At 28.9% G+C, this 25,831-nt stretch overlaps 1 protein-coding gene across 1 annotated transcript; it reads right to left on the reverse strand.

The window, feature by feature from the left end:
• Nucleotides 1-532: 532 nt before the first annotated feature.
• Nucleotides 533-23,110, reverse strand: LOC132746345 (N-acetylglucosamine-1-phosphotransferase subunits alpha/beta-like). Its single transcript, XM_060735457.1, has 7 exons — nt 23,079-23,110; nt 5,098-5,250; nt 4,427-4,484; nt 3,656-3,757; nt 3,417-3,496; nt 2,992-3,090; nt 533-1,992 (listed from the first exon to the last, which is right to left on the reverse strand). Exons 2-7 carry the CDS (start codon nt 5,229-5,231, stop codon nt 1,863-1,865), a joined length of 603 nt encoding a protein of 200 aa, XP_060591440.1. The 5' UTR covers nt 5,232-5,250; nt 23,079-23,110; the 3' UTR covers nt 533-1,862.
• Between the last annotated feature and the right edge of the window lie 2,721 nt (nt 23,111-25,831).

The following is a 25,831-nucleotide window of genomic DNA, read 5'->3' on the forward strand; positions in this document are numbered from 1 at the left end:
TGTAATTTTGCTGTTAAAGTGCTTCCGAGAAATTACTTTTTTTCCAGATATTTATCATTGCATACTTCAACACATTTGCTGCATCAGTGAGGCTATGTTGTACAGCACACAACGGTTCCAATGGTTGACGACATGCACGGTATTGGTCAGCTGAGTAATGTTTAAAAACGTCTGTTAAAACTGATGTCAATCCAACACGCTGCTTATAAATTGAGCTGGTTTTAAATAAAGGTAAGATAAAACCTGTTGAAAATCTTTTGACCACTTAAATACCTTTTTAGTTATACCCATTCATAATCGTTATTTCCGCTTGTGAATTATATTGCATACAACTACAAATAAGTAATACAATCCTAAAACATATACACGTCATAATTTTTTTGTAAATCTATTAAAGTTTCGGAAACGAATTTTCTAGATGCTTGAGTTATGTCAACCAAGCTTCCTTCCAAAAATGATTTTTTAATACTTTTAAATTGTTATTAAATTTTCTAGTGGCGTCTACGTTCTTCACTCCACAGAATTTTGTTAAATGAAACTGTACGGAATTTTGGATAAATTGAATTTCATATTTATAAATATTGCTTCAAAATAAAAGAAAAAAATGCAATTACATTTTTGACAAAATATCTTCATTTTTATAATTATATCTCAAATTATTCAACTATTTAGATTACTTTATAATGTACTATATAACGTTATGTAAACAATAAACAACAATAACGAGCAACGTTGAGATACATACATCTATGGATTTACATATTATACTGTAATAAATACCCGAAGTACATGCATGAAAGAAAAACTTAATGGTTGACTAATGAATATTTGGTCAAAGAGTTATTGACTCCTGAGATCTAGACACTATTGACAATCCTGTTTGTTTTCATATAAAGATAAAACAATAATAAGTTGTTTGATACAATTTAAACAAATCATTATCATTTTATCCGCGTTTTCAATATTTTATATCTATTTTTAAAAACTGCCAGTCAACATATGCATATAATTACAAACAATGTCATATGTGAAGAAAACAAACGATATGCACAAACAAAAATACTGTAAAAAGGGGTAGAAGATCTACTTTGAATATATATTATCATTATGTATAATAATTTAGATTCAAAATCTGCAAAATATCTCCTCAGCAAATGAGAATTTGTACGAATAAATACTGTCATTCATCAACAGACATTGTTAACATTTCTTCATGTATATAAAACTCAAGAAATAACCCATGCAAATTAAACCTGGTTTAATTCTGCCAAGAATCTTTTTCAAACATGCTTTTTTGTTTACTTTTGTTACTATAGACCCTGACCAAGGTCAGTTTTTAAGAAGACTGATGTACTTTTATTATTATTTTAATTAAATAGTAGTCAGGTCAGGTAATATCCAAGTTATATCAAACCATCAGCTACAACATGAACACCGTCTCGGGTGATCTAATGTGATAAAAAAACCTCTAGCAATACATACACATTTTCTAACGAAATCCATCGTTACTTGTTGCACATAAATGTAATCTTAAAGTCTCTACTTTGCTTTTCATTAAGGTGTCACGCCTTTTCATTACTACAGGTCTCGTATAACGAGTAAAATTCCATTTCAACATAAAGAAACAATATGAAATACACTCCAAAGATTAAATTCCCGTAATATATTTTTCGTTGTAAAATTCTTTTATCCTAAGATTTTAAGATACTAATATATTTGTGGTCAATTAGAATTCAGTACGCGTTTTTTGTGTGTGCAAAATTGGCTTCTCACTTGGCCTTATCAAAACGTATATCTTATTCATTAATTTAATAATAGAATTTTCTTAATTATCTATTTGTTAACTACTAGTACAGCCGACATCAAGTCACTTGAAGTTCAAATTGTGATGGAGTAGGAAATAATCTTTCATAAAAGTTTTTTAATTCAAGTTCAACCGCCGTCGCTATCATTTTGCTGTGATCCATTTCATCATTGATGGCAATAAATTTCCTGAAACGAAACAATAACGACAGATGTGAATTATATGAGCCGTGTCATGACAAAACCAACATAGTGCGTTTGCGACCAGCATGGATCCAGACCAGCCTGCGCATCCGCGCAGTCTGATCAGGATCCATGCTGTTCGCTATCAGTTTCTCTACTTGTAATAGGGTTGGTAAGCGAACAGCATGGATCCTGATCAGACTGCGCGGATGCGCAGGCTGGTCTGGATCCATGCTGGTCGCAAACGCACTATGTTGGTTTTGTCGTGACGCGGCTCATATATAATGAATATCAACAACGCCATGGTGGTGCTGGTGGGTATGACAGATGTTGTTTTTTCATTGCTACTCACGAACAGACTTAATCAAACCAAGTCTGTATGTTTCATGTAATTTTGTTGCTATCATTACTTCCCAGGGATCTGCCCTATTTTCAAATTTCATATTATTATAAACTTTTTTTAATTTGGTCTGCATTAATGACCACTTCATGCCAGTGTTCAGTTCAAGCCAGCATTTATTGTCCTACAAATAATGCATGTTCTTTACCACTCAATGCTACAATTAAGATGATATTGCAATGTCTTGGACTGATAATCGACAGTTCTTACTTCGACGTGCAACAGTTACATTATATAACTTAAATGATTTATATCTATTAAAATGGTTGTTAACACTTTAAGATTAATAACTTTTCCGAAAACTAACTTTAACAGCCATCTGTTTCTCACTAAATGTTTTAAATTAATTGTGTTTGCAAAAGTTGATAAGAACTACAATAATCGTTTACTGAAATTTAGATTTGGTTATGTAAAACAGAAAAAAAGATGATTTGCCAGTAAGCAGGATCAAGACTGATACCAGATTTGTTAATTAAATGACAAACAGATGAGTGACCATTGACCAAAAACTTAATAATCTGTACTTAAAACAATATTCAAAAACAGAATATAGTTCCGTATTTATGATATAGATAGAACAATTACACGTCTCATTTTGAACTAACCTTGGGTTGTTTGTGATCCAGTTTAACATCCATCTCGAATATGGCATGATATTTTTGGTTATGACAAAGACGTAATTATCATCCGTATCCAAAGTATGTCTGAAATAAATCGAAATTGTTATACACGTATACATTTTATTAATATATCATAAAAGCACAAGTAGTATTTAAAGCGGGTGTGATAAATGTACTTTGCCGTATCCCTAAGAAAACTTCAACAGAACCTTTAAAACCGAGTCTACAATATTGTTTTTACTGCTCTAGAGGGACCTCTTCCTTTATGCTAATGTTTTCAGTTGATAGAGATATTTAAGAGCTGTAGCTGTTTAAGAATTTGCAAACGCTATACATGTATTATACCAAACAGATGTTAAACATATACCGGTATCATAGCATCACGATTTCAATCAAAAAGCGCCACCTACTTGTATTTTGGCTTTAATATTCCCTTTCTTCTAATATAATCAACTATTGCGGGACATTGTAAAAATGCCGACCTTAAGATCTGAAATGAAAGAGGTTTTTATAAGACATTTCCGCTGAACTTATCAAATTCGTCTGCTTATTGTTCATATATTTCTTTGATTTTAATACATTTATTTTATCAAACGTTTTCATATTTGCTTACTGCTCGTGTTTTTAACAAAATTGATATTTGAAATACCTGTTTGGAATAATAATCTTGTAGATTTCTATTATTGTCGAATTTATCATCCTGAGTTTTCAAACAGTTTAATCCCGCATCTATGAAGTAACTGATTTCTTTCTGTTAATATAAGATAAAACAACTGAATCAGTTAACCATGATATATATAAAATAACCGGGGTTTTCTTGCTAATCGCTTGGTAAATAAATAAATATAGATCCCTAGTGATATAAGTGACTATTTACATCAGCTAGTCTTCATATAAATACATATTTTTTTGCAAGATGCACTTTTGTATTATTGAAAATTGAAATCACTTAGGTTATCAAAAACTCTTAATTTAAATGTGATATGGACAACTTCACAACAACTTTGTCAACGGAACTTGGACAAATTGTAAATTTCTCGCTGGCTGATATAGGCAAGAGGAAATAGGACAAAGTAGGATTTTGTATTTGTAATTAACTTAAAACTTTCACTGTGCAAATCGAAAGTTAAAAGAAGATAATTATCGATTATTTTTATAATCGAATCGAATTGTAACTTATATATATACATGTATTATTTCAAATGCCAAACAAATTAAACTAGTGATTTAGAATATGAGGAAAATTTACATGTATTCGTTCTTACTTTGGAATATAAATACTATTAAATTAATCTGTAAGTTATATACTATATATTATATCATATCATATCATATCATATCATATTATATCATATCATATCATATCATATTATATGATATTGTACTATTAACTTTTCGTTTACTGGAAAATGTTACCAACCTTCGTACTTCTAAAACGCATATGCTGTAATTCTTCTAAATCTTTTACTGTAACTGCTCTAAAAGAAAATGTGTTTTACATTAATGGTCCTGTTCATTCTCAGATTACATCCGAAGTTTGAATTTAGTTTTGAAGCTGGATAGAATCGGCCAAATTGTAGAGTGGTACGGTAATAATTTAATTATTCAAATCTAACATATGACAAACATAAATACAAGCCACTTGCGCTACTTTCATTTTTCATCATTTTAAAGATATACTATGCTCAATGTTAACATCTGAAAATATTGATAATGGCTACAGTCTTTTTATAAATATAAAATGAACAAATTTTGACTTCACACAAAGTAGATATTTTATGTTTTCAATCCTGAACAGTATAAGTGGACACACTGTGAATATATAGTGTCATTAAAAAACTGGCAGTTTTTAAAAGAAAGGACTAGCTTTAGTTGACCCGTAATAAGAAAGGCAGATTTCCATACATAGTTTGATGGTCCTTCTATTTAACTAAGACATAATCAATAAGAACTTTACAGATTTCAATAAATTTCTACAATTAAAATATCTCATTCAGAGATGAGCATAGTTTATCTTTAATAAAATGTCTCGTCCTGTTGGATTGATTGATAATACAAAATTTTTTTATATAACTGTCTCGTCATACTTGCCCAGTTTTATTTTTATCTAATTCATCAAAAACATTTTCTGGTGTCAACGTTACATGTGTTGTGGTAATATAAAGTAGATACGCCATTGTGTATTGAACATTGAACTGTGAACGAAAATGGATGGATGATGACATCTTAAACTCTTCATGAAATCTGTAGAATAGAAGAGAAAAATAGTATGTATTGAAATTATGGAAAAGCAATTATTTGAAATATCATATGTAAAGCACATATAATTACGTTTGCAACATGATCAGTGCATTATTTGAAGAAATGTGCACTGATTCAAAACCTCAATATTCAAAGCATTGGTTGTCAAGTACATTAGTTGTAAGTAGTAAATGGGCCTCACTTACACTAAGGTAGGTCTACTGGTATGCAATAGCTATAGCAAAATTCATAAAAAAGACTAAAGATTCTCTGTGGAAATATAATTGCTTATGGTATAAAAAATCAAAATTAAACCGTTCGATGATACATGCATACACCACTATAGATGCACCGAAACAATTTGTGCAGTGATAGATTACCAATAAGAAGTTTACAGTTGCTTAAACATAATTTCGGTTGTTTACCCTTACATTTTATGCCAACTTTAAACGCATTATACTACAAATACATTTAAAAATATTCTTACGTTTTGGGGGAGGGGCCTGGCATTTGGGCTTTCATAGCAAAGGTCTATTTGGTTGGGAAAATTTTAAAAATGGAGGAAAAGCCCTCTGTGTACAATTTTAAAACCGTTAAACCTTCCCCAATTGTGGGTTTTAATTTCTGACCCCCTTAAAAATTCCCCCAACCCTATTTATGGGTTACTTGTTTATATGAGCACGAGTTATATTTCTACAATCACCATGATCCCAGCCACAATTGAGGTTGTCACATGATCTGTCACAATTACCGTTGCCTAGCAACGTGTTAAAGCATCTAAACCAGCAAGTCGGTATAGCCGCATCCCATCGAACCTATATCAACACGCCAAATTGAATAAAATCATGCAAAATATAGCACAACACAAAAGAAATTAACAAACGCAGACTAACGAGGTTTCAAAATGGTATGGTAAAGTTAGAATGTAATTTCAATAAAAGAAAAAAAAGTAAATGAAAATTTCTTGAAAACAAGCTAAAAATACCCTTTTTCATTGGACAGTACTTTTATTCTATAAAAGCTATAAAGAATTACTGTTTATGGTAAAATTCTTTCTTTTAGTAAATGACAATGTAAGGCCTGTGGGCAATTTGCCTTCAGTTACACTAACGTACTCTTCTTTATTTTTCATCACAGCATGTTATTTGTTTGTATGAAAAGGAACAGAACAATAATCAAAACATACTTTAAAGGTTATACATGTACCCGTAAAAAAGTTTTTTCTCACCTTATAACCATCCTCTGAAGTATAAAAATCACTTAAAGTGACTGACTGTCCAAAAATGAAATCATCACACATGAAGAGGAATGTTTCTGATAAACCAGGAATGCGATACATGTAACTTTCAATAGCAGGTGATGAAAAGGTCGGCAAATCATTCTTGTCCGGAAATATTTCCTTTATCGAAAATTTATTGTTATATAAGTATTAATATACTTTCAACTGTTTATACCGTAACATATTTTTACTCAAAACGCCTAGGTGAATATTAATTTCTTGTAACTTTTTCTTTAGTCAATTTAAATTCAAATGGCTGTAACATTTAGAATAAGCAACACAAATGTTTAATAGTTTTATTATATATACTTTAAATGAAATATTGAAAAATATTGATGAAATAAAATGCGTATTTTTTATTATCTGTATTTTCACTGGAAAAGTATATTTTTTCAATACAGTGAAACATATTTCCATATTTTCACTGGTGTCTTGCTGAACCATTTTCTTCTAAATTCATCCAATAAACATAATTAAAATGGAAATCTTCATATTCATAAGGTTAAAAAAGAAGAAAAAAGTATATAATAAACAGAAAATTCAAGTTTGTTTTTTTAAATGCAGGATTTATTTTCAACTGGTGTTATGAAAATTATCATATTTCACTCGTGGCTATTGCCACTCATGAAATACTTATTTTAATACAACTCGATGAAAATAAATCCTGTATATATAGATGAAACTTAAATATCCTCTATGAATTGTTCAAATGTTTAAAATGGTTTAAATGATCTATCAATAGTAAATAAATCAAATTTTTGAAGGACGCATAAGAATTTAAAATCCCTACCTTTGTGCTTATTACCGCAATTCTCTCATTTGATGTGTTGAGCCAACTTGGAGTCTGGTCATTGGTAACAATATAAATATGTCGAATCCAAGGTGCGTATTTCTCTACAGATCTTATGGAATATATCAACTGATTATTCTCGGCATATCTGTTAGCATTTGGTAGTCCTTCTATTTTTATCTGGGAATTATATAATTGCAGTAATTGTTCTAAATAAGTAAGCAAAATCACTCACGCCCCCAGCACCCACTAGAGCGATACATTAAAAGTGTTGGATTCAAGGACCAGAAAATATAATATTATTAAAATGAAATACGGGGTAACATTTTACAGCTGCCAAAAAAGTGGAAAAAGTGTGATCCCTCTGATGCATTAATCACAACAAAATTACATGAAATTATGAGGGCTTTCGTATTTACTATTCTTGAAAAAAGATTCAAAATAGTATATAACTTTTTTTATCTTTTATTTTAAATCTATATATACTTACAGAATCTGTATTCCATGCCAGATAAGCAGGTTTGATATGAATGTCGAAACTTTTCAAGTCTTGAATTGTCTAGAAATTGTGAAAATATAAAAGTACCCACAGTATACAAAAAACGATTTGATTTTGGCTAAAAATGTATAAAAAAATATTTACCTTATTATTAGATGTATTAACATCAATATGGCAACATTACTTAGATATGTTGGGGAAAAAGAATGAAATAGAATGAGGCGATGTTCACAAAACGCAGCCCCGACACAATTTATTCAACATAGGCAAAACAGTATTTCGTCTCTACCAAAAATGGAAAGATATTGTAAAGATTTTGATTTTTTTTTAATTTTTGATGTTAATTGAATAATAAAATAAGAAAGCATTTATCTAAAATATGCCTTAGCTCACATGTTAGAAACTGGTAGATATAAACACTGTTGAAATTGCAAAATATGCTGTCAAAATGTAATTGAAAATGAATGTCATTTTGTTGTCCAATATATTCAAATATATAAGCCAATGATCACAGCCAGCAGCAACAAATGGTTTTGCTAAATGCTTAATAAACTTTGAATTTTGATGATCGAAAGCTCAGCTACAGATGACCAAGTCTTTACTTCAATACATAACATGTTCACATAAAATGAACTTAATTAAATATACTGAAAAATAATTGCATGCCATATCGGAGTGATTAAACAATCTGGATGAAGAGTAATCCCTCGGAAGCGTTAATCACAACAAAATTACATGAAAATTGCCGACTTGGTTTGAGTCTGTACACGAGGGATTAAACCGAGATAAATCTGATAGAGAGGTAGATCAAAATTATCTGATACCTTTTCGAATATATTACTGTTGGCATGTCGTTTGTAACAGGCCATGGTATACTTTTCTCTTCTTGACATTAAAGTTTGTTTTATAACGCAGCCAGCATCAATCTAAAAAAGGAACAACAAAAAACTAGTCAAATGTTTGCTTATAAAACTTTTACAGAGCTAAACTGAATATAATATAATCACCAAGTATATGTGCACAATATGACAAATAGAGAAAATCTGTCTTAAGCTTTCAAAGGACAATTATTAAAATAATAATAATAATAATAATAATCATAATAATAATAATAATAATAATAATGATAATAATAATAATGATAATGATGATGATGATGATGATGATGATGATGGTGCTGATGATGATGATAATAATAATAATAATAATAATAATAATAACCTTATTTTTACCTCTGTTAGTTTTTCATTAATGGTAGTGATCGTATGTATATCATTGGCTGTTACAATGTACATGTTTTCCAGTATTTTCTTCATTTCAGGTTGGATTTCATTACTCTGAAATGTTATGGAACAATTATCACACTGTTAAAATAATTATACGAGTTGGTATATCGACTAACTAACGATATACATGTTCATGTGGACAATATGCCTTTGGATGCAAATGTATATACACAAATAATATCTTCATTTTGTACATACAACAATGTAAACATCATATGTTTTGGGTTTAAATTTGATAGGGAAATGAAGAAAAACTTTTCCTTGTAAAATTTTAATATATCAAAAAAACCCGCCGGGTAATAAAAAACCATTTAATAAATTTGAAAAGATTTTTATACTAACTTTTGTTTCCACAATCCCAACCCATGAACCTTTTATTTGTTTTAAGAAAAAAGTAAGATCAAACTGAAATAAATTTTTCTTTAAGAAAATAGACTTAATGGTAAAAAATGGTTTTCAATGGATCACGTACAGCAGCAAAATTTAAAAAAAATTTTAAAACATTACCCCTTTACCCCGATACTTGTTTTCACCAAAAAAAATATTATCTTTTTTTTTAATCTTTAAAGAATTAAAGGGAAAAAAACCCATATCTTGTAAAAATATTTTAACAAAATTTATCAACAGAAAATGTATTTTTTTCCCAAAAATCTCGTCTTGATTCCAAAAAGATTTTTAAATTTAAAAATGTTTTCTTTATTTAACCAAAAACCATGTTTTGTACGCAAAAAAATTTAAAATTTTCCCCGAAAAAATTTACTATTCTCCTATTATAAAAGGGTTTATTGGGTTTAAAAATTATTTCGTGAAGGGCCCATTCGTTTTTTAAGGCCCTTTTTTTCTACCATTTTATTTCACACCAGCTTTTTAAATTTCTTTTTTTAAAATTTTTTAAAACCCAAATAAAAATTTTGCAAAAAATATACATGTAAACCCTTTTTTTTAAATTTTTAAATAAAATTCAACTAAAATGTTTTATGGTGTTTTTCGTTTAACTTTTTAAATAACGAATCTATAAAAACCTACAATACGCCAAAACATATGAGGGTAAGTATTTTCCCTTCTTTTCACTTTCAGGATTTCTTTAATACCTGTAACTAAAATAAATATTATAATGGGTAAAAACAATAAAAAACAAGGGCCAACAATATAGGTATGTTTATAGTGTAAGTCCTTCTTTGTACATTAATTAGTACGTGAAGAAAGACATACACCACATACATAATTTTACAAATACATAAATTTATAATGAAAGTCGCATGTTTACGTGAGTCTATAGCTGACGTCGTTCCATAAATATTTTTTTCTTTTTACGAGTGTCCTGGTGATACATATCTTAAAACAATTCAATGACAATGTTTTATCAAAAATAACAAATTTTATTCCCTTTTATTAAGGTTTTTAAAAGAGGAAAAATCTTAAATTTTAATTAGTTAAAAAAATTGACTTTTAAAAAAAAAACCAAACAAACACATTGAACTTTAAAAGAACCCCTATTTTTCTGGGTTTTTAAAGAAAAAAAATTAAAAAAAATTGGAAGACAGAATTCAAAAAAAGTTTTATATTAACATTTAAAGCTAAAATTTAAAATGTGTTTTCCCCTTACCTTTTATTCAATTTTTTTTGGGAAAAATAATACGACTCCATAAACTTTTTCAGTTTAAAATTAGAAAAAAACTCAATTTGTTATTTTTTAGAAAATTTTCCCTTGGGAGAAGAACGCCGGATATACAACTATCACGTGGAAAAAATTCTGTCATGTCGGGCAAAAACTGCAGTTTTAAAAATCTGTAACATATAACAGAAAAAATTAAATAATATTAATTTATGGGGGGAGGTTTTTTAACGCTCCTTTTAAAAAAAGTCTTCAAATTAAGGGATCTTTTTATGGGGAAGTTTTTTTTTTAGGGTTTATAAAAAAATTTTCCTTGGCCCCTTTTTACATAAAATTATTAACATAGGGAAATTTTTACAGGGGGATAAACCAAATTTTAAACAAGTTCTTTAATCCCTCAAAAGTTATTAAGAAAAAATTTAGTTTTACAAAGACCGGGGGGACTGTTAATCCGGGGGTTACCCAAATCCTTTTTTTTCAATTTTCAATTTTTTAACAAAAAAAAAAAAAAATTTTTCCTTTTTAAATTTTCTTTAAAACCCCAAAATTATTGAAAGGGGTTTTAAATTGAAATTTCCTGTTCCCCGGGTTAAAAAAGATTGGGGGTTTTACCCCCAAGGTTTTCCCTTTGGTTTTAAAATACCTGTTTTTAAATTTTCCGCAATGATTAACTAATGATCCTGTGTGGTTTACAATGATCATGTGTGGGTTTACAATGATCATGTGTGGGTTAACAATGATCATGTGTGTGTGTTTAACAATGATCATGTGTGTGTTTACAATGATCATGTGTAGGTTTACAATGATCATGTGTGGGTTTACAATGATCATGTGTGGGTTTTACAATGATCCTGTGTCGGTTTACAATGATCATGTGTGTGTTTATAATGATCATGTGTGGTTAACAATGATCATGTGTGTGTTTACAATGATCATGTGTGTGTTTACAATGATCATGTGTGTGTTTATAATGATCATGTGTGGGTTTATAATGATCATGTGTGGGTTTATAATGATCATGTGTGGTTTACAATGATCATGTGTGTGTTTTACAATGATCTCGTGAAGGTTGACAATGATCATGTGTGTGTTTACAATGATCATGTGTGTGTGTTTATAATGATCATGTGTGGTTTACAATGATCCTGTGTGTGTTTACAATGATCCTGTGTGGGTTTACAATGATCATGTGTGGGTTTACAATGATCATGTGTGTGTTTACAATGATCATGTGTAGGTTTACAATGATCATGTGTTGGTTTACAATGATCATGTGTGTGTTTACAATGATCATGTGTGTGTTTACAATGATCATGTGTGTGTTTACAATGATCATGTGTAGGTTTACAATGATCATGTGTGGGTTTACAATGATCATGTGTGGGTTTACAATGATCCTGTGTGGGTTAACAATGATCCTGTGTGGGTTTACAATGATCATGTGTTGGTTTACAATGATCATGTGTAGGTTTACAATGATCATGTGTGGGTTTACAATGATCATGTGTGGGTTTACAATGATCCTGTGTAGGTTTACAATGATCATGTGTGGGTTTACAATGATCCTGTGTGGGTTTACAATGATCCTGTGTGGGTTTACAATGATCCTGTGTATATTTACAATGATCATGTATGGGTTAACAATGATCAAGTGTGGGTTTACAATGATCCTGTGTAGATTTACAATGAACCTGTGTGGGTTTACAATGATCATTTGTGTGTTTTCATTGATCCTCGGTGGGTTTACAATGATCCTATGTGGGTTTACAATGATCATGTGGGGGTTTACAATGATCATGTGTCGGTTTATAATGATCCTGGGTGGATTTTCATTGATCATGTGTATGTTTACAATGATCCTGACAGTTTACAATAATCCTATGTGGGTTTACATTGATCATGTGTGTCTTTACAATGATCATGTGTCGGTTTATAAAGATCCCTTGTGGATTTATATTGATCCTGTGTAGGTTTACAATGATCCTGTGTGGGTTTACATTGATCATGTGTGGGTTTACAATGATCCTATGTGGTTTACATTGATCCTGTGTGGGTTTACAATGATCCCGTGTGGGTTTACAATGATCCCGTGTCGGTTACAATGATCCCGTGTCGGTTACAATGGTACCGTGTGGTTTACACTGATCATGTGTGGGTTTACAATGATCCTATGTGGTTTACAATGATCCTGTGTGGGTTTACAATGATCCCGTGTGGGTTTACAATGATCCCGTGTCGGTTACAATGATCCCGTGTCGGTTACAATGGTACTGTGTGGTTTACATTGATCATGTGCGAGTTTACAATGATCCTATGTGGTTTACAATGATCCCGTGTGGGTTTACAATGATCCCGTGTCGGTTACAATGATCCCGTGTCGGTTACAATGGTATTGTGTGGTTTACACTGATCATGTGTGGGTTTACAATGGAACTTGTGGTTTACAATGACCATGTGCGAGTTTACAGTGATCCTGTGTATGTTAACAATGATACTGTGTGGGTTTACATTGATCCTTTGTGGTTTACATTGATCCTGTGTGGGTTTACAATGATCCCGTGTCGGTTTACAACGATCCCGTGTCGGTTACAATGGTACTGTGTGGTTTACACTGATCATGTGTGGGTTTACAATGGAACTTGTGGTTTACAATGACCATGTGCGAGTTTACAGTGATCCTGTGTATGTTAACAATGATACTGTGTGGGTTTACAATGATCCTGTATGGGTTTACATTGATCATATCGATTAAATATCAATTATTGTCTATAAATTTCTTTATAAAACCATCAAATGATAAAAAGTCAGATAGCATACCTAGATTGCTATCATGAGTGTTCAAATTTATTCATTATATCGAATTCTCAATAATTCCAACCAAAGAATAAAAGAAACAATAATTATTAAAGACAGCGTACCTGTTGTATTTCCCAAAATCTTCTACAGCCTTTTGACGTTTCATTTCTAATATGAACTTTGGGTCAGTTCCATTTACCCACAAATACACTAAATCAACAGGTTCAGAATAATCAGGTTCCGTACGTAAGCTTTCATCATCGTTATCATTCTGTTCCATATATAATACTAAACTTCCTTCTATCTTTTGTGTCTGAAAATAAGGAAAAATACGATAGAAAAAAATAAATAATTTTAATTTGGAAGCTTGGTGATAAAATGGCATATTACCGGTAACAACATATTAACATACTTGATAATAAAGTGATATTACTTTTACTATAAAGAACAGTTACAACACTATAGAATCATTCAAAATAGCATGTTCAGTCTACAACATATTGAAATATATAATTACAGACTGTTTGATTGCACCTGTGCGTAATCTATAATTTTCCTATTGACTTTATATAAGTCACAAGAAATAAGTATAGGGTATAATACATGGATCGTAACATAATCATATCAATTATAAATCAATCAATCAAAAGGGTTAATCACTAGTAGCATTCAATTTATAATATCTGGATTTTTTGTTATTTATCTGAGTTATGTAAAACGAATTGCACATATTTACAGTTCAAAGTGTTGAAGCTGTAAAGCATAAAACGTATGTCAACTTTTGCTAAGAATCTAGCAAATGCATTTATAATTTTGTAATAGACTGAATATGTGATAACACACGGTTCAGTATGATTTGAATACTAATATCATTTTTATTGTGGTCTTCAAAGAATATTATTGTTACAAGATTATTGTAATGAATCTTCAACGTCTCTGGAATATTGAAAAGAATTCCCTCTCTTTCTGAAATATGAAAAACAAGATCATCAAGGAAGGGCGGCGTTCAATGAATCTAATGTATTATTATATTGTCATTATCGCTATCGTTTATAATAACTTTCCGTCAACTGATATATCATATAACTTGTTAATAAAAAATAGAAAGACTTGGACAACCAACTCAGTAAAATTATTTCCCAAATAATCATTTTTAAAAATGGGTCTTTTTATTACATTTACGGATACATTTGCACTCTCAGTCAATTGTCATGAAATAACACAGACGCTAAAACGATATTTTTCATATTACACACATACATAAAGAAAAATACACAAATGATAAATACAATATTCGCTTAAAAAGACAATCAAGTATAAACAATTTGCCTTTTCTCAACAACAGCTTTATCTTTTTTTATTTCGTTCATCATCGTGTTTCCTACATGTTCATGTTTTTGTGTCCCTGCCTTGAAGAACATGTAATAAAAAGCAAATGATATTTTTACTAAGACGATTAGGTATATACGGAGCCCCTTAAAGTGACATTTTCCACACCCTTTTCTCGGAACATAATTCGTTTTTACGAAAAATAATTCGTTATTACGAAATATTAATTCTGATTCGTAAAAACGAATTATTATTTCGTAAATACGAATTATTATTTCGTAAAAAACGAATAAATACTTCGTAAAAACGAATTAAGTCTCAGGGAAAAACGTATGGAATATGTCACCTTAGGGGCTCCATAGGTATACTTTTATTTTCTCACTGACAGCATTTATCTATTTTAAAATAGTTTCCATACAGACCTATAGACAGAATAAAAACTTGCTTTATTCAAAAGCAGTTCAAAATCAAGATCAATGACCCCCATTTCGGCGCTTAAAATATCATTATTATCATCATATTCTTAATGCCTGAAATGTTTAAATACATTCTACTGATGCACCAATATTAAAGTATAGCAATGGTCCTTAATAGTTTAAGATGTGTATCACTTTCTAGTATATTAATGTACGGCTTCTCCCTATATGAAATTATTCATCTTCTTTAACTGAAATAAGTTGATGTCATTCGTTTTGATACATTTATTTATAATATTATGTACAAATATGTTATCGATACCAATAGATAAAGTTAGGTAATACAGTGCATATGCAAACAAACCGATCATATTTAAGATAATACAAGTGTCATCATATACCTTAATTTATCTACTATTAATAACTTAATATGAATATAAAAAGCAGTATTTTAACAAATCTTAGTGGCTGTACAAGTTCGAATAGTACCATTTCCTTACTAGGGACAAACCAACTAATTAAGACAGACAGAAAGACAGACAGACTGAAAACTTTATTTCCACTACTTCAAGGTATTTTAAATACAACATGAGGATATGCAAAAAAAAACCAACAAATGGTTCCGGTAGAGATCTTCAAAAGAAAAAGAAAGAAAAAAAGTAAAACATCTTTTATGCATTCAGTATCATATATGATGGGGGGAATTCACTCCATACATACAAATTCATACATACGCTAAATAGTTATATAATAAGTACATATTTACTGAAAATGAAATTCATGTACATATTAATAACATATAATAAAGAATTCTAATCGTATATTGTATTGTAGACATATTCTTAACATGGACAGCAAAGTAACAGCTAGATATGGCAATGAAAAGGTGTGTTATAGGTCAAAAAAGGAAAAAAACCGGCCCTAGAATGAGTAATATGTAAATCTTTAAACCACATTACAAACAAGCTAAAATAAATAAGTTTTGAAAAGTAAACTTACGTCGGAATTAGTTTTATAAATGTCTACACAATCATGACGTATGCTTAATTCCATGTTTGGTAATGCTAAATATAAATGAACCGCGTCATGACAAAACCAACATAATGGGTTTGCGACCAGCATGGATCCAGATCAGCCTGCGCATCCACGCAGTCTGATCAGGATCCATGCTGTTCGCTTACAAACCATATAACAAGTGGAGAAACTGATAGCGAACAGCATGGATCCTGATCAGACTGCGCGGAGACGCAGGCTGGTCTGGATCCATGCTGGTCGCAAACCCATTATGTTGGTTTTGTCATGGCGCGGCTCAAATGTGGCGGTATAAGCGTGGAAACAAAAGATTCGTTTTGACTGTTAACTGTTCTTTGTTCGGTATGTGATAAATTATTATATAGAAATAGCTTCAATACTAAATTTCTCTAATTTGACGAGGCTCGCACAATATTATTTTTATTTAATTCGTTCAACAAATTCAATATAGAACCTACACTAATCCATTGCCGTCTTTATGTTTCATTTTATCAATTATATTATGATAAACACAACAGCTGTTATGGATTTATTTATGCCGTATATTAAGATTTTGAAGATATGTTGAGAAGCAATAATTTACTACCAAAATATCATAACTTACATGTAAAACCATTAAGATGCTGCAATATTCACCACAAGGACTAAGATCGTTAATACTAAAATATGTTACATGATGTTACTACAGCAAGAACAGTATCGATTTCTACATGCACAGCTTGTTTTGTCAATCAAAAGCCTTACACTTTAGTTAATTGTTTACCAACAATGGGAAAGAGACGTAAAATCAACATGCAGGTTACCTTATACCAAACAATTATATTTTATATCGCATTTTTCTTATTTACTTATAATAAATTCTTCAGCAATCACATAAAGAATACTTAGCTACTTTTGGAATGATATAAATATAAAAAATGGGCTACAAAGAAAACGTAAGCTCCTACCTTTAACTGGTGAACGGTGTAGATGAAAATGGTGAAATATAATACTAAAATTAAAACTATTTTCCGTTTTAAACACTGTATAGATATCCTCATTTTAAGGCGCACGATTGTGCAGTGTTAACAACTATTTGGTTTTCTACTCAATGATATCATTCGTATTATACGTAGTGGTATATCGAGTCACGTATTAAAATATGTTACCTACTTACGGACTATTGAGAAAACATGGTTGCGTACCGGTGAAGCAGATCACTGGGTGCGTATAGGATATCGACCGAGTACATCGATCACAACTCAGATTCTATTGTAAGCCCTTTTTGTTGCATTATTTACTGCAATTTTTACGCAGGTATATCTGCTATATAGAGTTTGGTAAGTTATTATTATTTATTTTTATTTTATTATTATTATTATTATTATTATTATTATTATTATTATTATTATTATTATTATTATTGAAATGTTCAATAAAATTAAAACAAGAATCATTTTCGAGGTTAAACACTAATTGACGATGGAATTACTAATACAAATAAATCTACCTATTAAATTAAATATGCCGATAGCTGAGATAACGTTTGTGCTGCTGCTCTCAATTTAAATCTTAACAAGCCTGCATCGCCAAGTGACAATTTTGTTGAAAATATTAATATTTGGTAGGACATAATTCAATTTTAATTTAATTTAATACTGTTTTTTTATTTCCCAGAATTGTGGATGGAAGGTTTTCTTGTCCTTTTGCAAATTAATATTGGGAGTAATACAATGCGGTGTATGGCGAAGTAGGGAGATTCCCTTAAACGTATTAACAGATACGTACAAGTCATTTAATTTTGGCTAAAGATAATATCATAAAGAAAGAAATTTATAGATATATTCAGTAAGCAATGAAGTGATTAGTGTAAATAATTGGGTTTAGAATGTCAAATTCATTTTAAATGAATTTGGCTTTTCTTATACGTGGGACAACCTATCAAAAGTAGTTTTTATTTTTATCAGAATTTAAGCAAACAGTTATTGATTGTTTTAGGCAAAATGGCATTCAGACATAGTTCTAAAACAATATCGTCCTGAAAACTTTATTAGTTATATCAAACAGACCTTTGCTTGGAACCATATTTAAGAAAATAAGAATAAGAATATCTGCTCATAAGATTAAAACCGAAAGATACGGACGTTATAGAATACAAAGAAATGAAAGAGTAAATGTCAATAATGTTACTTACAAGAAATTGAAGATGAATATCATTATATTTTTGTATATGCCCATGTTATCAAAATATTCGAAGTAAAATTATCAAGCGTTATTACTATATAAGACATTGACCTTGTATGAATAATTAGTAGATTTATTACAATCGGAGAATTAAACAATACTTGTAAGTTTAGGATATAAAAGAAACAAGAAATGTAACTACAATTTGTAAATACATAACGCAATTTTAATGTGAATTGGTACAACTTCTTATTGTTAGAATATACATATAATACTACACACTTTGAGCTGTTTTCATTTTTTTATACATTTTTCATATATATTTTAAAAATCTTTATTTCTATGAATGATAATTATTTTGCTATGTTCTTTCTTTTTAGTATTATATTCTAATCTATTTAAATCACATTTATCTGATGTAACATCTTGTTGTATTAATGCATTGATAAAATAATTATCTTAATGTACATGTAGATATAACTACCTACCTGAAACATTATGTTGATTGTAAAGGCAGTTTGCAATCGGTTAAGTACTTCCTTTGTTCATTTCACAATATTTTACTTTTATATTTAATTTTCAAAAGTCAACGACCATAACCACTCGTCGCCCCTATATATGAATAGTTCATTTTACATAAGAATTTACTGAGTAATAAGGACTGTGTACATTGTAATATCAAACACTGGTTATAAATGACATAATTTAAGTTTTTGTCAAAATGACGAAGACACCTGTAACGGCAATGATCCCGGAAGTTCTAGTTTACCAAAATTAATTATTTTTCTTTTCAGTATTGGCGTCTACGTTCTTCGCTCCACAGAATTTTGTTAATGAAACTATACGGAATTTTGGATAAATTGAATTTCATATTCACAAATATTGCTTCAAAATAAAAGATAAAAATGCAACTTACATTTTTGACAAAATATCTTCATTTTAATAATTATATCTCAATTTATTCAACATTTTAGATCACTTTATAATGTACTATATAACGTTTAGTAAACAATATCAACATTGAGATACATGCATCCATGGATTTACATATAATACTGTAATATATATCAAATTGCATCCATGAAAAGAAAACCTAATTGATTGTCTCATTAATATTTGGTCAAAGAGTTTTGGACTCATGAGATATAGACACTACTGACAACCCTGCATTATTAATGTTTGCTTTAACATAAAGATAAAACGTAAATAAGTTGTTGGATACAATTTAAAAACATCATTTCATTCGCATTTTCAATATTTTATATCTATTTTTAATAACTGCCAGTCAACAAATGCATATAATTAAAAAATTGGTAATATGTCAAAACAAACAATGGGCACACATAAAATACTGTAAAAGGGGTAGAAGATCTACTTTGAATATATATTATCATTATGTATAATAATTTAGATTCAAAATCTGCAAAATATCTCCTCAGCAAATGAGAATTTGTACGAATAAATACTGTCATTCATCAACAGACATTGTTAACATTTCTTCATGTATATAAAATTCAAGAAATAACCCATGCAAACTGTGTATTCTATTAAGGATTTTAAAAAAAATAAAAAATGTGAATTAAAATAGACCCTTTTGTTTGAAAAAAACCCACCCACGGCCAACAACCCGATTCGCCTTATAATATTTTCCCTTAATTTTCTATTAAAAAATTGGAAGCGAACCAGTCCTGATTCAATGGGGGGAGGGGTTTGGATATTTTCCCCAAAAATTTGGTTTTTCGTACCCCCGGCTATATTTGTTACCCCAGGGTTTTTGGGGGGATGCAATTTTTTTTCCCTTGCACTACAAACAGATTAATAAACCGCTGTAGCATGTTTTTGGCTATCAGCCCAGGGATCGCCCATTTTCAAATTTTCCCATTTTTTAAATTTTTTTAAAAGGTTGTTAAAACCAACCATGCCTGTTAAATTCGCGCTTTATTTGTCCAAAATAATGTGTTTTTACCCTCAATGTACAAAAGTGTTTGCTTTAGACAAAAGTCATTTTTTACATCAAAAGACTTAATAACATTCTTTTTCCCAAAAATTTTTAAATTTTGTGTTTTCAAAAAGGATAAGTAAAAAAATTTTTATAAATTTTTTAATTGGTTTGCAAAAAAAAAATTTTGCAGTGCAAATTAAGACATCCAATTTGTTTATTAAATAAAATAAAAAAACAGTAGTAAATTTGCAAAACTTAATAATTCTTACTTAAAAACAATTCAAAACAAAAAATAATTTGTTTTATGATAAATAAAACAATTTTAACGTCTCATTTTTAAAAAATTGGTTGTTTGTGATAAGTTTAAAAACATTTCGAAATAGATTTTTTGTTATGAAAAAACTAATTATCATCCTTATCCAAAAGTATGTTAAAAAAATCAAAATGTTATACCTCATTTTTTAAAATCATAAAAAAGAATTTTTTTAAAGGGGTTTTGGATAAAGACTTTCCTTTCCCCTTTGAAAACTTGAACCTTTAAAGGGTTCAAATTGTTTTATGCGGGGACTTTTATTCTCTTCCAAAATTTAAAAACGTTTACCATTTTTTTTTATAAGCGGTTTTAAAGTTTTGGTTTAGACCCGTTACAAAAATAACGAATAACCAATTTTATTTATTTTTTTTTACTGCTCTTGAGATCTTTTTGCATTTTTATTAAAAAATTTATTTAAAATTCGTTTAAAATTAATAATAAAATAAAAACGTCTTTAAAACCCCTCTATACCTTTTCCGACTACATCCCATAAATTAAAAGGCCACCGAGACCTCATACCATTGGGGGAAAATTGAAAAGCGTTGGATAATTTTTAAAATTTTTTTTAATAGAAATTCAGGGGAAAACCTAAAATTGTTTGGTATTAAATAAAATTGCAAATTTATTTAAACAAGTTTAAAATTTTACTGTCTTGGTTAAAAAAAAATATTTCGATTTATTTATTACGAATAACTGTAAAAATCATTAAAATGTTTTTTCAAAATTAAAAAAAAACTGGATTTAGAAATGAAAAATTTAATTATTCGTTTTTCTTTGGTTTTAAATATTAAATTTAAACTTTTAAATTTATACTATTTTTATTATATTTTTTTTAAATTTATTATTATATTAATCATTATATCAACAAATTTTTAATATATTGACATTAACTTTCCGTTTTTTGGAAAAGTTTAATTCGTCTTTAAAAGAATGCCGTAATTTTTTGTATTTGTAATTAAATTAATTTATTAAATTAAATTAAAAATATATCATTTTTTATAAACAATCTTTAATTTTAAATTTTAATGTATTATTTAAATAAAAAAATAAATATTTATTAAAAATAAAATTCATTAATTCTATATATAATAATTTATTTTTATTTTTTAATTTAATTATAAATATTTATCATATATTATATATATTTAATTTTTAATATTTACTTTAATTTTTGTTTACTGGGAAATGTTTCCCAAACCTTTGTACTTCTAAAAAGATATGCTGTAATTTTTTAAAACTTTTTCTGTAACTGCTTAAAAAAATGTGTTTTTAATTTAAAGGTCCCGTTCATTCTCAGTTTTCATCCAATTTTTGAATTTTGTTTTAAGCTGGATAGATCGGCAAAAAGTAGAGTGGGATGGGAAAATTAAATTCAAATCTAAAATATCAAACATAAATCAACACGGCTACTTTTATTTTACTTTTTTAAAAAATATACTTAATTTAAAATTAAAAAATTTATAATTGCACAGTCTTTTTAAAAATAAAAAAAACAATTTTGACTTTACAAAAGTGATATTTTGTTTAAATCCCGAAAAGTATAAGTGGACACACTGTGAATATATAGTGTATTAAAAAACGGGAGTTTTTAAAAAAAGGACAGCCAAAAAAAATTGACCCGTAATAAAAAAAAAAAGGCAGATTTCCATACATATTTTAAAGGTTTCCTTTTTTTATTTAACTAAGAATAAACAAAAAGAACTTTCAATTTTTAAAAAATTTACAATTAAAATATCCTTCAGAGAGACATAGTTTTCTTTAATAAAAAAGTTGTCCCGTTTGGGTTGATTGATAATACAAAAAATTTTTTTTTTTTAAATGCTGTATACTTTCCCGTTTTATTTTTACTAATTATCAAAAAAATTTTTTGGTGTCAAGTTAATGTGTTTTGTAAAAATAAATAATACGCCCTTGTGTATTAAAATTGAATGTGAACGAAAATGGGGTGGATGATGAATCTTAAACTCTTTATGAAATCTGTAGAAAAAAGAAAAAATATATTATGAAATTTGGAAAAACAAATTTAATTGAAAAATCAATTAAGAAATAATACTTTAAAATATAGTGATTTTGGAATTTAAAACCCAAAATTCAAGCATGGTTTAGGAATTAGTTTAGTAAGTAATTGGGCCACAAAAAAGGAGGTCTACTGGGATGCCCAAGCTTAGCAAAATTTATTAAAAATAAAATTTTTGTGGGAATTTTTTGCTTATGGGGTTAAAAATCCTTTTTAAAATCGTCCCATGATATATACAACCATAAGATGCACCGAAAAAGTTTACCAATAGAAGAAACATTATTTTGGTTTTCCCTTACTTTTATGCCCAATTTTTAAAAACCCTCTACTCAATACATTTAAAAAAACACTTACGTTTTGTGTAGATCCTGGGTTATTTGTTTTTTCACTAGAAGGTCATGTGGGGAAAAATTAAAATGAGAAGCCCTGTGTAAAACTAAGCCCGTTAAACATCGCAATTGTGTTATAACTGACCTTAAAAGTTTTGCCCCCTATGTGGAAAAACTTGTTTTATATGACAGATTTTTTTTCTACAACCCATGATCCCCCAAATTTAGGTTGTCCATGACTGTCACATTTTCCCTTGCGTAGCAACGTGTTAAAGATTAAACCGCAATCGGTAAAAGCCCCATCCCATGAACCCTTTTCAACAGCAAATGAAAAAAATCATCAAATAAGCACAACACAAAAAAAAATTAACAACAGACTAAGAGGTTCAAATGGTATGGGAAAATTAGAATGAATTTCAATAAAGAAAAAAAAAATAAAAGAAAATTTCTTGAAAACAACAAAAATCCCCTTTTTCTTGGACAGTACTTTTATTTTAAAAACTATAAAGAATTCTGTTTTGGGAAAAACTTTCTTTTGTAAAAGACAATGTAAGGCTGTGGGGGTTTTTTTCAGCACTAACGTACTCTTTTTTATTTTTCATCACAGCATTTTTTGTTTGTATGAAAAAGGGGAAAAAAAATAATCAAAACATACTTTAAAAGGGTTTACTGTACCCGTAAAAAGTTTCTCACCTTATAAATCCCCTGAAGTATAAAAAACCTTAAAGTGACTGACTTCCAAAAAAGAAAATCACAACTGAAGAGGAATGTTTCTGATAAACGGAAAGCGATAATGTAATTTCAATAGAAAGGTGAAAAAGGGTCGGAAATTTTCTTGTCCAAAAATTTTTCCCTTTTCGAAATTAAATTGTTATATAAGTTTAAATATACTTTACTGTTTAAGAAAAATATTTTTATAAAAACGCCTAGGTAAAATTTAATTCTTGTAACTTTTTTTTAGTCAATTTAAATTCAAATGGTAAAAATTAAAATAAGCACACAAATTTTAAATATTTTTTATTATATATATTTTAAAAAATAAAAAAAATATTGTGAAAAAAAAATCTATTTTTTATTATTTATTTTCATGAAAAGTTTTTTTTTAAATACATAACATTTTCAATTTTCTTTCTTCTAACCCATTTTTTTCAAACATCCAAATAAAACAAAATTTAAAAATGGAATTTTTTCATTTCAAAAGGGTTAAAAAAAAAAGTATATAATAAAAAAAATTAAAGTTTGTTTTTTAAATGAGGATTTATTTTCAATGGTTTTATAAAAATTATCATTTTTCCTGTGGTTTGCCCTTGAAAATTATTTTAATAAAACTCGTGAAAAAAATCTTTTAATATATAATAAAATTAAAAATATCCTTATAAATTGTTCAAAGTTTAAAAAAGTTTTAAATGATCTATCAAAAATTAAAGGACCATAAATTTAAAAACCCTATTTTTGTTATTACCGCAATTCTCTCAATTTTTTTATGGTTGACCAATTGGAATCCCGGGCATTTGGGAACAATATAAAATATTCATCCAAAGGGGCGTATTTCTCTACGAAACTTTTGGAAAATATCAACTGATTTCTCCCCTATCTTTAGCATTTTTGGGAGTCCTTCATTTTTTTGGAATTTATAAATTGCAGGTAATTGTTCTAAATAAAGTAAGCAAAAAATCACTCAAAGCCCCAGCAAAACCCCAGAGCGATTTTTTCATTAAAATGTTGGATTCAAGGACCCAAAAAAAATAATATTATTAAATGAATACGGGGTAACATTTTACAGCGCCAAAAAAAATGGAAAAAAGGGGTTCCCCCTGAGATTTCAAACAAAAATTAAAGAAATTAAAGAGGGTTTCGTAATTTATTTAAAAAAATTCAAAATATATATAACTTTTTTTTTCTTTTTTTTTAAATCTTTTATATTCAGAATCTTATTCCCTGCCAGATAAACAGGTTTTATATGAATTTTGAACTTTTTAAGTTTTAAAGTCTGGATTTTGAAAATACAAAATATCCCGTATACAAAAATCCGAAATTTTTTTTTGGCTAAGAAATATGAAAAATGTGATTTTACTTTATTATCATATATATTATCATCAATTGGCAAAATTATGTATGAGGGGAAAAGATGAAAAAGAATGAAATAAAGATCCCAAAAGGACACAAGGGGTTCACAACAGCCCCGACTCAATTTATTCAAGATAGGCAAAACGGTATTTCGTCTCTACCAAAAAAAGGACATTGTAAAGATTTTAATTTGGAAAAAAATATTTGTGTTAAAAAATAATAAAAAAAGAGAGCATTTTTCTAAAAAAAGCCTTAGCTCGCATGTTTTGTGGTTAGAAATGGTAATATAAACTGTTGAAATTCAAAAAGTATGCTGTAAAAGTAATTGAAAATAATTATTTTTTTTCCAATATATTTAAATATAAGCCAAATCAAAAACACACAAAAAAAATGATCGGTCAGACAAAAAAATAATGGGTTTGCGACCCCGATTGATCCCGACCAGCCTGCCCAACCGCGGGATTGATCAGGGTCCATTCTGTTCGCTATCAGTATCTCTACTTGTAAAGGTTTAACGAACAGCAGGTCCCCGATCAGACTGCGTGGATGCGATGCTGGTCTGGGTCCCTCTTGGGCGCAAAAGCATTATTTGGTTTTTTTCATGACGCGGGTCAAATGGTTTTTCTAAATGCTAATAAAATTTTATCTTTGATTGAAAGCACATCTTCAAATTTACCAAGTTATACTGTGTTAAAAGATTTCAAAATTTTC

The sequence above is a fragment of the Ruditapes philippinarum genome, unplaced genomic scaffold, assembly GCF_026571515.1.
Source record: "Ruditapes philippinarum isolate M1 unplaced genomic scaffold, ASM2657151v2 ctg16610_1_1_1_1, whole genome shotgun sequence".
NCBI lineage: Eukaryota > Metazoa > Mollusca > Bivalvia > Venerida > Veneridae > Ruditapes > Ruditapes philippinarum.

What these genes read in the sequence shown, in the direction of transcription:
- LOC132746345 (XM_060735457.1), bottom strand. Translation starts at nt 5,231, where the DNA reads ATGTCATCATCCATCCATTTTCGTTCACAGTTCAATGTTCAATACACA. An exon ending in TGCGTTTTAGAAGTACGAAG is followed by an intron (nt 3,758 to 4,426) that starts GTTGGTAACATT and finishes TTATATTAACAG; the next exon opens with AAAGAAATCAGTTACTTCAT. An exon ending in TGGATCACAAACAACCCAAG is followed by an intron (nt 1,993 to 2,991) that starts GTTAGTTCAAAA and finishes GTTTCGTTTCAG; the next exon opens with GAAATTTATTGCCATCAATG.